Below are 14,330 nucleotides of genomic sequence, written 5' to 3'. Positions count from 1 at the left end.
CCCTCCTTGGAGACATTCAGAAGCCATCTGGGCATGGTCCTGGGCAACAGGCTGTAGGTGGCCCTGCTTGAGCAGGGGGACTGGGCCAGAAGACCCCAGAGGTCCCTTCCAGCCTCAGCCATTCTGTGATTCTGTGAACATCAGGATTTCATCAATATAAGTAGAAAAATTCATCACTCTCCTTATGTCTTACCTGTTTTCACCGTTTCCACCCTTGCTGGCTTGGGCTGGAGCGCCAGCTTATGTCAGTCAGCAATAGTTCCACTTAACTGCAAATGACATTCAGAGTGAAGCTGAATAATTGTTGCCAACAGTCCTCCGATCCTTCTCTGTTGGACAGCAGAAGGGTTCAGCGTGGCACTCGCCTCCTAAATAGGAAAGGTGCAACTACACAAGAAAAGCACTTAGGAAAAGTGCCAAAGTCACCATTCTCTCCCCTGCTCAGAGGACTCAGTAGTTAAGCTGGTTCTTTATTTCTGGAAACTAGTTATTCTATCAATTATTGACCATCTTCATCTTACTGGTTAAATAATTTCTAACACAGATTGTTTATGCTTTAGGGCTACTGCAAAGTCCTATGCAGCAAGTTTTTATATCACTATTTGCCAGAAGCACCAATGTATTCTACAAGAAAGCCTGCACTGAGCGTGCCCTATTTCCTTTTTTAGCCCGTGCACTTCTCCTGCTACCACTGTTAGCAAGAAAATGTTGAATTTAGTTAACTTTTGGTCTGACACTGCATGGCTGATTCTACACACTGTGTTACCCTTGGTGTCACGATTGCAAAGGCTGAGAAGAATCCATTATCACATCTGATACCTCCATGAGTTTACTCATGAGTTTGCATTTACTCCATGTGTAAATGGAGGCCAGGTGCTCCTCCCCAAATGTAGTTCCGTTTGTATAATACTGGGGGATTTGCTCTGCAGGGTTGACTCCCAGGGAACAAGGTGGGCAGCTGGGGCTGGGGGAGCGCAGTATCTCCACCAGCTTGGGCTTCCTGATTTCTGTTGGAGCCTAGGGAATTCCTGCAGGGTGTGTCAGAGCAAGATCTTTGAGTTTTTCTGTAGCGTGCTGTGCACATCAGCTGGAGACGGCGTCAGTTTGAGCGGGAAGCTCCCACGATGACGCTCCGCGGTGCAGTAGGAGCAGAAGCTCTGAACAGCAGTGCGGAGAAGAACAGCTTCAACTCTTTGAGCAGCAGTTGCTGCTCCGAGAGCCCCTGTGGTCTCCTCCAAAGCACGAGGCAGGGTGGGCTTGGTCGGTGAAAGTGCCACAGTGCTGTAGAGAAAACAGAAATTCTACACACCTGCGGACCACTCCTGAAACCTCTTCTCAACAACAACATAACTTCGCTGCCGTAGGTTTGTGTGTGAGCATTGCAAGAGCAGGAAAAATAAGATGATTAGCTTTTAGATTATATTAAGTATGTGCGCGTGTCTGTTCAAGGGAAGATGGAGGGATGCAGACCTCAATCCAGAATGTAACCCATAGCATAACTGGGAGCACATGTTGTGCCACCAGTGGTGCACATGGCAGAGACTGGTGGCCCATTTGTCCCCGGTTCCTCCTCACAGTGATTTCACGCCTGCCCTGAGACCACAGAATCACAGAATCGTCTCGGCTGGAAAAGACCTTGAAGATCCTCCAGTCCAACCATGAACCTCACACTGACCGTTCCCAACTCCACCAGATCCCTCAGCGCTGGGTCAACCCGACTCTTCAACCCCTCCAGGGATGGGGACTTCCCCCCTGCCCTGGGCAGCCCATTCCAACGCCCAACAACCCCTTCTGCAAAGAAATACTTCCTAAGAGCCAGTCTGACCCTGCCCTGGCACAGCTTGAGGCCATTCCCTCTTGTCCTGGCGCTGGTTCCTTGGCTCAAGAGACTCATCCCCCCTCTCTGCACCCTCCTTTCAGGGAGTTGTAGAGGGCCATGAGGTCTCCCCTCAGCCTCCTCTTCTCCAGACTAAACCCCCCCAGTTCCCTCAGCCGCTCCCCATCAGACCTGTGCTCCAGACCCTGCACCAGCTCCGTTGCCCTTCTCTGGACATGCTCGAGTCATTCAATGGCCTTTTTGTAGTGAGGGGCCCAAAACTGAACCCAGTCATCGAGGTGTGGCCTCACCAGTGCCGAGTCCAGGGGTAATATCCCTTCCCTGTCCCTGCTGGCCATGCTATTGCTGATACAAGCCAGGATGCCATTGGCCTTCTTGGCCACCTGGGCACACTGCTGGCTCCTCTACAGATTGGTCTGTGTTGCTCAAGTTTTAGAAGGCCAGATATGATGCAGTCAGAGGTGTTACATGCGCCGAAGTGGGACAACAAGTAGTCATGGCCAGTAAGGGCACTGGTTTCCAAATCTCTTCCAAGGAAGGCTGCTGCTATCTCTTTGACTAAAATAAGAAGCAGATCTTGCCGTTTATGTGGTCACCAGGGCGTGCGCTGCAGTTTGCACACCCATATCAGTTCTCCACCAGCGGTGTTGGCTGAGTCATGTGTGTTTTCACTATAGATACTGCTCTGTGTCTGCCTTGTGGTATGTCTTGTGACTTTTAATTTCAGTTTTCCCTGGGAGTAGTCGGGCAACTGTTATTACCCACTCTTTGTCAGATTATCGCCGCTGCATGTTTCTTTCAGTCATATTGATCTGACCCAATGCCAGTTAAAGAAACGTGGTTCTTAATGCGTTTTTCTTTCCTCTGAGAAATTTGCTGCTTTCAAGCAGAAAATAGTTACATTTGTTAGTTCCTTTCCTGTGTGGTTAAGACAGGTCAGTACACGAGGCCAGGACCTCACTTTGCATCTGGACCTGACCCTGTAAATGCTTCTGGCAGCGCGTTTCCTTCCCGGTAGCAGCAGGTCAGGACTGCTTGAGCAGGCGGTAGGTTACAGCTTTTTGTTGGTAGTCCAGGGTGGAGGCCAGCCATCGAGGACACCCCAGCGGAGCCAGGCTGAGGACACCCCAGCAGACTGAGGGTCTGGGTGTGTTATTTGGCCATGAGCTGAGCCGTACCCAGCTGCTCCCTGTCCCATGGACAGAGGACTTTGCTCTTCGGGGCCATCAAGCCACCAAGAGTAACGACTGCTGAAACGACTTCATTATATAATCCAGAAGTCTGGTTTTTACTCCTTTCTTCCCTGAGTCCAGAAGTTTGGTAACCCAGGATCTAGCTCGCAGCTCGGTGTGTCCCCTGTGGCAGAGCTGCTCCCACATCAAGCACCAAGATGCGCTCTGCCTCCCCCAGTGTCGTGTCCGCTCCTGGCAGGGTGCTGGGCTTGCGTCCCCTCTGGCCTGGGGGAAGGCAGGTTTTATCTATGTTTTCTTTTGTTGTATTTGATTTTTCATTGACAAGCTGCCCAGCAGTTTGACAGTTGAGCTGGAAGGCAGTCTTCTGCACCAGTACTCGCTCATGTGAACACGCTGATCAGCCGAGGCGGTAAAGCTAAAGTTTACTGCTACATCATTTAATCAATGATGAGTGTGTACTTCAGCACATCTGCAGTTGCAGGTGGACATAAAGGAGTTCCTACTGCCACGTCCAGTTGTTAGGGCACACAGAGACACTGGAGATATCTTTTAATGACTAATTTATTAGGTAAATGGTCCTATAATACTCTGTGCTAGAGGGAAGCGAAAAGCAACTGAGGGATATCACCATTTCTAGATGTTACTAGTGATGGGTGCTGTTAGTCAGAACTGGAAACTGTACAGTGACCTTTTATAAGTAGTCGGCAAAACACTAAATTACTGCAGGTCTGTTAAAAGCAGTAACTTTTAATTTAATTTAACTTTTAATTTAGCCAGGATGTCTAATGAAACATACCAGACCATCGGCAGCGTAAAAAGTTTTTTATGGCTGTGATTCTTCGGGGATTGCTTCATGTCTGGTTTTTTAGCAAAGCCTGAGGAAGTGAAGTAAGCCAACACCAGGTGAAAAGTGGTGGGAGGTGGATGATTAATTTCTGGGCTCCTTTGCAGCTCGCAGCCTGAACGCCTCCCCGATGGGCTGGGCTGGCAGCCGTGATTATGGTCACTTCAGAGCATTCGTTTGGAAGCGCTGATACTATCCAGTTATATTTTAGGTGTTGTTTTTTATCAAAAATGAAAGGATTTTGGTTATGGTGATGAGTGAAAAGACAGAGCCGGAGCTTCAGGGAGTGTGCAGTGACAACAGTCTCGCTGCGCAGGGACAGAGGCTACGGGCAGGCTCACATCTTACACTGCGTGGGATGGGTGGCAGGTCTGCCCGCCTGCGTGCCACTATCACTGTTCACTGCCTGTGAGGAGAAGCACAGGGTGCTAAAATTTAGCATAACAGGATATAGAAATTTATAGTATAATAGGATATAGAAATAGGATACAGAGTTGTGATTGTGGTTGTTTTATTGCCATGGTAAAATACAGCAAGGACATTTATTTTTTTTTAATAAAAATGGTGGCAAATGTTGCCAAAACAGCCTTTAGGTTTCTGGCAGCTTTGCAAGCCATGTAGCCTGTGCTTACATACAATGTTGATAATGGCTTAATAGTATTTTTTGTTAAAACATATGTTCATTAAAAAATCTTCAAAGCAATCCATCTTTGTTGTACGGTATGCGAAAGATTGAAGTAGTAAACCTTAGCCTCAGGCAGGTTTTAAGGTTGTGTTTGAGGAGGACTCTTCAAACCTTTAAATGCCTGCCTGGAGTGGCCTCCACTTTAGGACCACTTTAAGGCTTAGAGAAGTCCTATATATTGGAAAAGGAAACTGTGGCCTTACATGGGGTTACAAACCCCTCAGCTGTTCTTCTCAACATATCTGTTTATTAGCAGTGCCAAAAGATGAATTTATTCAGTCCTCTGTGCTTTCCTAAGAAGGCCTCGTGCCCTTTAAAAACTCAGTAAGAGTTTGTGGTTAACTTATGGAATTAACAGGGATGGAAATGTCCATTCTCGCTGACTTCTGGTTTTGACTCATGGGGTTTTGTTCCCAAACACAAGGAGTGGTTTGTTCCAGCAACACTCTCGAGTGCAGCAGCGGGGACACGCACGCGGCCGGTGCCGTGCTCCAGCACACAGGGCTGTAACCTCAGAAAGTAGCCACCTCAGTAACGCGTAGTCTTTAGGGTATATGGCCCTTCTGGGAGTGCTTACGGATTTACAGATCAAAAAATGTAGTGCATAGGGTCCTTTTAATGCTTTTGAACTACTATATAGAATTCCCTCTTTCTAAATTATTTAATTACAGGTTACTGAAGTAAGGGACTTGGATACTGTGTTACATTCAGAAATACACGTCTCTGTTCTTGATGCTGAGCACAGACCTTTTCCGTTTGCAATGGTATTCACATATTCAGGACTCAAATCCCCATTATCCAGGCCTTGAGAGTAGGGCAGACTCTTGTCATAATATTACATTATAATCCTTCCAAAGATAATGAGGTGACTCTTGTTGCATTTCAAAACAGTGGGACCAAGATGAGGATTTGATCCAGCAGCTGCACTGTTCCAAAAGTACTAAGATACTTGCAGTTATTTGATATTGAGCTATTTTGGCCCTCAATTGAGAAATAAATAGGTCAGGCAAGGCCTTTGAAAGGAATTTAATAGATACATCTCACACTTGCAGGGAAGCATGAAACTCTCCTGCTAAAATGAAATTGGGTTCATGAAAGGTCACAGTTATCTTTTAAAGGAAATTTTTGCATGTCTGCAGAGCAAATATTGCATTCAAGATAAGGGTAGAGTCTCTGTTTTACTGATAATGCTCCAAGTTTTCTTTTTTCCTCCAAATTACAATACAGCTGCCTGCAAGCTAAGCAGCCAGCCTGCTAGATATGACTTTTGCCTTATTGCTATATAATGACATAGCAAACTAGTAAGGCATCAAGCAGTAAATACAAGAAGAACCATGAGCTGCCAAAATAACAGGAAAATACTTTTTTTTTCTGTTATTCTATTGGTGACTTTTAAGTCCTGCCATCAATTTTCTATCGTGACACGGATAACAACCCCAAGTTGGTTTTACTCTAAAGCTAATTTTTGCCTTTATAAGCACAATCACTTACAGATTTGGGAAGGGGTCTAAAAAGAACTTCATATATGTTTAAGTATATATAGATATCCATGTAGATAGCTGCAGGGATGTCTATACATGTCTGTCTGTTGATCTGTATTAACAGAGAGATATATTTGCATACAGATAGTGCCACAGCAAGGCCCCCTCTGGCTGCTCTTCAGCTGCACCAGCCACGCCTGGAGTTCACTAAAGAAGTGAAATTGGAAGAATTGCAGAATTCGAAAGCCCCACTTCCTCAATAGGGTTGTGGGGCACCCCTGCCTCTGTTAACTGCCTTTGGTGTGTCGCAGCTAACCTGTTGTGGGCTGATGTATGAGCCTGCAGCTACCTTCTTCCTGGGCCTTGGTCCTAAAAGCTCATGAAGAGGAGCAGGGGCTGCCTTCTACCCTATGACCCAACCTGTGACAGCCTAAGCCCAGACCTTGGGGTCAAGACACTTCCCAGCCGTGTCATGTCGACCCAGCTGGCTCTGGGTCAGGGGACAGTTGGCTTCGTGAGTGGCACGCAGTGACGGCAGCGTGGTGCTGCTCTGCCCTCGGGCAGGGTCTGTGGCCAGGCAGAGGTGCCCCCAGCTTGCTCTGAGCCTGCAGACACTCCTCTCGGCCACTCGTAAATAAGTGATGGTGTCATTCAGGTCATACGGAAAGTTTAGGTTTGGAAATCTGAGGTAGATCTTACTGAATATTGGGATGTACTTGTATTTGGTTAAATAGAGGCCTGGAGGATGTTGGTCATTAAATAACACAGCAGAAAGAAATGCAGGAAAAACACTCTTTTACAAGCTCAGGACATGGTCTGCAGCCTGTTACGCTCCTGCTCTCACAGAAGCTCCACACCGAGAAAATGGTTTAAGGGAACTGTCCCATCGGGCGCCTGCAGGAAGACCTGGAACAATGGCCAACACAGGAAGGATGTCACAGGTGGATACGGCACGTTTGTGCCAAGGTGCAGAGCAGAAGAGGAGTCACCACAGCTCCAGCGGATGCCAGATGGTTTATGACTTTTCAGTATGTTTTGAAAAGCATCCCGTGGATGATCGCGGAGCTGAGGAATACGACCCATGGCGGGCTGGGTTAATACTGGGTGGTTTTACACTGTAAAGGTGGTATTTTCTGGCCTCTTCACTTCCAAGGTTGGGAATTAAAAGAGGTTGAAGTGAAAAGGGGGGTAGAGATTAGCACCGCTCTTGGGAGAGCAGGAGTGAAGGCTGAGGGCAAGACTGAAGAAGCAGCTGATGCAAGTGGTTAGGGAGTTGGGATTCTGAGAGAAGAGATTGTCTCTCAGGAACAGCATCTGCAGGGCAGCAGTGGTGGGGACGAGGTGAGTTGGTGCCCCAACACAGCTGCTCCCCAGCCCTGTGACGGGGGGGGGGGTGTCACAGCAGCTAGAGTTTGAGGGTCAAGTCTCCATCCTGTCAGCTCACCCCAGGAGCCTACCCCAACCCAACAGAGCTGCTGGAAGCCTCCTTGTATCCCTGCCAGAGCAGCAGTCAGTGCAGAATACAGCTTGGGCTTTTGAGGTGTTTGTCAGGGAAGAAGGAGTGTATAGCTGAACAGATAATTCACAACCAAGAGGGAAACCAAAAGAACCACAGAATCCCAGAATCATCTCAGTTGGAAAAGCCCTTGAAGATCCTCCAGTCCAACCATAAACCTCACACTGACCGTTCTCAACTCCACCAGATCCCTCAGCGCTGGGTCAACCCGACTCTTCAACCCCTCCAGGGATGGGGACTCCCCCCCTGCCCTGGGCAGCCCATTCCAACGCCCAACAACCCCTTCTGCAAAGAAATACTTCCTAAGAGCCAGTCTAGGAAAACCAGAACTGTTCAGGTATGTAAGGCCGATAGGAAATCAGACAGTGTTCAGATGCCACTGGGCAAGGACACTTTTATCACTCGTACAGCATTGCAGTTCTGCTAGTGATAAGAGTTATTTTGTGGGCAGTGTGGTACTAGTGAATTACTGGGTTTCGTTCTCCAGAGTTGATATTTAGCCACCCTCTTTCACAAGTATCAAAACCACTTAAACGGCAGAAGAGTAAATAAAGCCTTACTACAAAGTCTGGGCATGGGCAATGCTAAATATCCCTGGCTTTTGTCACTAGCATTATATATTATATAATATTATATATAATATTATATATTATATATATTTAGGGTTGACATAGCACTTAAGGATCTGGTGTAGTTGAGAACTGTCAATGTTAGGTTAATGGTTGGACTGGATGATCTTCAAGGTCTTTTCCAACCTTGATGACTCTGGGATTCTGTGATATCCCGTTTCAGAGACCAGTTGCGGAGGTGGTTGGTGTGGGAGCCCGGAGCGGGTGGCCTAACGTGCTGGCCTTTGCCAGTGGGTTATAAGCTTGATGCAATCATGAATATGTAATAAGGTGGTAGGTGTGTTGCCCTTCTGAAGGCTGGAAAGATCTTGGCTAAATCCCAGAAAGACATGAGGGAAAACCCTGGAGCAACACAACAAAAATTGAGACTCTTTCTCCTGTTATTTGAAATGTTTTCTCTGATAGAGGCCAACGATGACTTGGAAATAATAGATGCACCTTCACTAAGTCTTCTGAATTATTGCTATGTGATTTTTGCCTGGTTTAAATGAGTTGAACAGCTCTGGGCTCATTCAGCTATTACTCTGGTGTTTGCAAGCTTTCAGATTCACTGCATATGCCCTTGGGTTCTTACTTGGATTTGTGATTCTCCCAAGGTTTTACAGGACATAGCACATCCCCGAAGATTTTTATTCATTATTTAAAACCTGCAGAATTGGAATCCAAATTCTGTCCGTTCTCTGTTATTTTCCATTCATAAACTTTGATCAAGTAAGGCCTGGCGGCATTCAGTCAGCACAGCAGCCAAGAGGTGAAGTAAGCCATTCACAAACACTTTGCAGGCTGATAGCCACCCATAGACACTGGTTGGTGAATCACACTGAGCAGCCAATACCTCCTGAACATCGGGATCCTTTCACAGGCTGAAGGAAGTGTTGTAGTTTTACTCATTTGATCTGCATATCGCTCTCTGGAGGCTTTCGTCCAACAGGTTTCTTTTTTACAATAATTCAGGGACGTATTATGAGATCTGGAGTTCTGCTGAATTCGATCAGCCTTCTTGCTGAGTATGACATCTAGGATCTTAGTTCTGCCACAAGATAGGTCAAACATATGTCCGCATAGGCACACACTAAAATATGAATGTACTTTGCATTGCAAGAGGAATCCTACACAGGAGTATACGGGGCTCTGCTCAGACAAGGCAGGAGCACACATGCTGCAGCGGTAAATGGAAGGGGGACTACAGTACCACGGGGTTTTCCTGTCACCTCTGCAGCCTTATAAGCCCATTTGTGGGTAGAAGAGCAGAGCTAACAGCTAAGGGCAAAAGATTTTGCCTATGGGTGAATTTTACCATGCTAGTTATAATGTGACTTCTGCCTAGGTAGCGGCAGGTGCCCAGGAGAGGATGAGGAAAGGGATACAAACCTCTTCACTGTACATATTTCTTGTTGAAAACATCCTGGAAGAAATATTTCTAAGTCTCAGTTCCAGCTTTTTCTTAACCCTGTTGGTATTGCTAGATGGCAGTGACACCCTGTGGTATCAGCCGCTGGTGCAGCACTCGGCGGTAGCTCGCTCAGGAAGTCAGAAGGTTGCAGTAAAAAAAAGTCCAGGGTTGTTTGTAATTCATTTTCACAGACCTCACCCTCCATCCTCCCTGGCGAGTCTCTCTGGTTCGACTCCCGTTTTCTGGCCTTACAGGGAGAGGAATCGGCTGTAGGAACAAACCAGTGTCGCATCGCGGTGCGCCTTCGCTGTATAACTTACCGAAAACACTCACTGCTCTCTGCTTGCCCCGGTGAGCAAGGAGAGCTTGTGCTTGGAGGGGACAGTGCTCACCTTGGGTGTTTTTTCTCTTTCAGGGGGTTCATGAGTCAAAAGGTGTGACTGAAGATTATTTGAAACTGGAATCCCTGATCCAGAAAGTGGTTTCTCCTTACTTGGGCACATACGGTCTGTATTCCAGTGACGGACCCTTCACGCACTCTTCCTGCATCTTGGGTAAGAATAACAGAATAAGAATAAGAGTAACTTCACCAAAACCTTGGTCTGCGCAGGGCCAGGGCTCACACGAGAGGAGGCTGCCAGTACTAACGCAGTGTGGTCAGGCTCCTTTTCTCAGGCCATAGCTCTTTGCAGTGTGCAAAGTCACAGTGAAACTTGCTCGTCGTAACCGTGCTCAGTAATAAATCTGTGAATCTAGAGTGTGTTTAGCATTTCCATTCGACCTTTTAATGAGGGAGCTTTAGCACAGGATGCTCTATGGACAGCAAGAGGAAGAAGCAAGAAGCCATTTCTAGAGTGCTGAGTAGTGGCTGTTAATTAGTGGACAAAGATCATACAAGGATGTTTAAAGCAGGGAAGAGAGTAGGAATTTGTCTTAGAGAAGACTGACCGATAAGCCTTCAAATATGTAAAAGCTTCCTGCAGAGTGGAAGGTAAGAAGCTCTTCTCCATCCCACTGGAGATAAGAAAAATAGAGTGGACCACACATAGAAGGGGAAATTCAGATTGCACGGAAGGAAAAATCTCTTCATGCCACATAAACCGCCTCTGAAGGCTGTTGAACCTTCACTGGTAGAGGCACTGTATACCTGGCACGTACACAGGCATCCCTAAGGAGCAGGGTGGGTAAACATGGTCCTGCCTGGTGGCAGTGAGGGACCTTCTTAAGTCCCTTCCAGCTTATTATCTAAGATTCTTTGAGCTCTGAAGTGTTCAGTGACTTCTGTGAAGGCAAGATTTGGCCAAGGTGAAGGTCTTTCGAATATCCCAGGTAGTAATTCAATCTGTTGAAAATGCGAGGGGGATGCTACCAGTGTAAATCAAAAAGGAAATGTGGTGGTACCTGAGTATTTTAATGTAAATACTGTGACGGTCTGCTTGAACAGAGAAAATGGGGGAAAATAAGTTCAATTGTGTGTTTTCTATGCAGTCAGTTTAATCTGTTTGCTCGTCAGAAATGGCCAATAAGGTAGATGATTTTCCCTTGAAGCTGAGTGGAAGAATGGTTGTACTGCAGTAGGCGTTCAAGAAGCAAATCGGTTTTATGTGAATAAATAGAGGCTGGTTATTTATGGAAAATGGCTCAGGATTACTCCTTTGTATTCATTGCTTGCCATTAAAAGGCCACAAGCATTTAAGTGGACCTCCAAATTGATGTCTTCTGAATACAAGTTTTTGTATCTCAGGACAGAAAAAAATACACCCAAAGAGAATAAATCTCCGGTGAAATGGATTGTTAGAAAATAAATGTATTACACGACTGCAGAAGATAGGAAGGTTTTGGGGCCTGGGCACTTCCCCTTGCTGTGGTCTGGGGTGTAGATCACTAGCAGCACCCCTGAATAGGTCTTAGTGTAGTGAACCTGGATCCAAGGGACCTGAGTACGTAAGTCTCTGTTGCTTTTAAACTAACGCATCTGGATCTGTCCAGCTATTTTGGTAGCGCGATTTAAAGCTGTGACACGCTGTCCTTGGGACTGGTGAGGCCATTGACCTCCTTTCTTCCCAGTCCGACCAGTACACCCAGCCTTCCCTTCCCACCAAGCCTTGGTGTGACCAAAAAGCCAGAGTTCCTGTGGCAGGGCAGCCCCAGGGAACCTTTTCTGTTTGCCAGGTCAAACTCCTACCAAAGAAAAAGTCCAAAAGTGAACTTGGCTCAGCTGATTTCACAGCTGAGGCAGCCACAGCTGCAAAATACAATCTTAAGTACAGAAAATGGCTGTTACAGCAGTACAGCATGTGATTGGAATTTAGGTCCAGGTAAGCACATAATTATAATTTTAGAAGAGACTGGCATTTGTAAAGGGAATTGTGTGGTTTGCAGGGGAACCTATACCAACACCCTGGTTGAAAGCAGAGAATTTGTATGGAGTGGCTGTGGTTGACCTCCAGAGTGTAACCTGATTCCCTTCTCCAGCCGTGCCCCTGTCATGGGGATGGCAAAGTGAGAGTGGCAGGAAGAAAGCTTCAAAAGTGAGACCTGTTGTTCACACCACTTTTATTTTTTAGCACACGTGAGTCTGAGCACTGGGGTCTGCAAAAAGTTGGCACGATGGTCAAAAGATGGAGCTGCTGGAGAGCACTCCAGCCCTAACCCACTGGTGGAGGATCTCCGTGCTGACTTGCTGCCACCTGCTGCTCATTCTTTGGAAAGAGCCCCCTTGGTTAACAGCAGCATTCAAACAATCACTGCCGGATGGAGTGCAGGTTTGTTCCCCAAAAAGGTTGCTCTGGGTGCTGCCCTCGACCAGTCAATGTTTCCAAACACTCTCAGTGCTCTTGCCTTGTGTGGTCTCTGAACGACGCTTTGAATCTAAATTTTTCCACAATTATTAGTAAGACTGCCTGCCTTAATCCTTGTGCCCCAAATCTGAAGAAACTTGATTTTCCCAGGGTGGGTGGAAAAGTTAAATTTCAACGACTGGAAATCAGAGATGACCTTTATAGCCTGAACAAGAACAGAATTGCACTTTCTGTTCTCGTCTAAAGAAAGTCTTTGCAGTTGTATATCAGGTCTCCCACAATATTTACTGCTTTACTCCATCTGCTGAAGTTGTACGAATATAAGGGAATCTTGGCTATTGTTTGCAAAGGTAAGTTTGGGGTCTTCAAAGAAAAAGAAATCTAAAGAAAATCTAAAAGAAATTGAAAGAAATCTGGGAAACCTGTAGCCTATGGATCTACAAAACCAGCAAAATGTATTCTTTTATAAAAGTTTCTGTCATTCAAGAAAAGCTCGTGAATATTCAGGCCTCGACTTTTCATTTGAACACTCATAATTATTAGTACCAAGAAAATAGGAGATATTACTCTGGATCTTTCTTTGCTTACAGAGAAGCGGTTCTTCAGGCGTTCGAAATCGGGTGACATCCTCGCCAAGAACCCCGTGGTGCGATCGAAAAGCTACAACAATCCTCTGCTGACGCCAGTGGCCGAGTATGAAACAGAGGGCATGGCTGCCAACGGAACGGGCATCCGAAGGCACTCTGTTTCGGAGATGACCTCCTGCCTGGAGCTCCAGGGCTACTCCAACCTCACCACTATCATGGACAACGGTTCCAAGAGCTCCATGACAGCCACGAAGAGCTCGCTGTCGGGAGAGCAAGAGAGGCCCAGCGCTGGGTCGGTGCAGTGCTCTAGCAAACTTGGCACCGCGGAGCCACAGAAAGGACTCTTCCACTCCATGGACGACCCACACAGGTCTTTTGAGCTGGACAGGGACCCTTCCTTGATACCAGTTCCCTCTTCCAGCCCTGAGAACATAGTAGATCAGATTTTGGAGTCGATTGACTCCGATTCTGAAGGCATTTTTATTGATTTTGGCCGAGGCTGTTCCAATTCATCCGCGTACAATGTGGATGTCAACAGACAGAGCATCATGTGAAGGACACTGGGAGACAAACCTTGGGTTTTAATATTATATATGAAAGCTACTAACGCGTTGAGTCGGACTGTGGGCGAGCTCTCTCTGTCTGGGTCAGAACCTCTGCTGTAAGTCATCCCAGCTGTACTGAAGTGCACAAACACGAGTTTACAGCAGGCGGGAATCTGCTGCGAGGGGGAAGGAACTCCGGCCACTTCTCCCTGTCCCCGTTGCTCTGCAGTCAGATTTCCTCTTGTCTTTATAAACTTAGGGGTTACACAAGCTGACAAGTGTCTGGTAAAATGCTATTAGTGCAGCTGGCAGTGTTTGTTCAGTAAAACAGCCTAGCAAATAGCTGTGTTCACTTTTAATTTTCTCAAGAGATTTCCTGTAGACGGCAGGTCGTTCTTGAACTGTAACACCTCAGCCAGAGCAAAAACATACCCTTTTAAAAAAAACCAAAAAACCCCAGAGGCTGTGGGCCTTTGTGCCACAGAATAAAGTGATAAAGAAGTCTCTTTTAATCTTTTTCTTGTACAGCTTGTATGCACTCCTTTGCCTAATAGTGAGTTAGAGTTCTTGAAGAAAGGCAAATAAACAGAAATGTGCTGCCTGATGTCACGCAATGCCTCATGTCTCATGTTCTGTTTCACAGCCAGTACCTTGTGTCTGTGGGAGAGTTGTCTTGAAACTGGCCTTTAAGGCCGTGTTAATTTGCTCTGAACGTGGCACTTCCAGGAAATCTGAGTGCTGTCAACTCCTGGAGCATCCATTGTGTGGAGAGATCCCAGTAGAATTCAAGTTATTACTTGTTTCCTAAATAAATAAAGA

The 14,330-nt window shown here is 46.5% G+C and overlaps 1 protein-coding gene across 4 annotated transcripts in view; it reads left to right on the top strand.

Annotated features, from left to right (window-relative positions):
* PRR5 (proline rich 5) overlaps positions 1-14,120 on the top strand; it is a 93,448-nt gene extending 79,328 nt beyond the window's left edge. For all 4 annotated transcript variants that reach the window (XM_074872144.1, XM_074872143.1, XM_074872145.1 and 1 more), the window contains 2 exons: positions 9,994-10,132; positions 12,970-14,120. In XM_074872144.1, coding sequence (XP_074728245.1) covers positions 9,994-10,132; positions 12,970-13,520 — 690 coding nt within the window. In that variant the 3' untranslated portion in view covers positions 13,521-14,120. The remainder of the gene's footprint in view (positions 1-9,993; positions 10,133-12,969) is intronic.
* Positions 14,121-14,330: the final 210 nt, after the last annotated feature.

Source organism: Strix uralensis, chromosome 5, assembly GCF_047716275.1.
Source record: "Strix uralensis isolate ZFMK-TIS-50842 chromosome 5, bStrUra1, whole genome shotgun sequence".
In the NCBI taxonomy this organism is placed as follows: domain Eukaryota; kingdom Metazoa; phylum Chordata; class Aves; order Strigiformes; family Strigidae; genus Strix; species Strix uralensis.
Note: the sequence above shows the minus strand (reverse complement) of the source record. Positions and strands in the feature narration are given on the sequence as shown.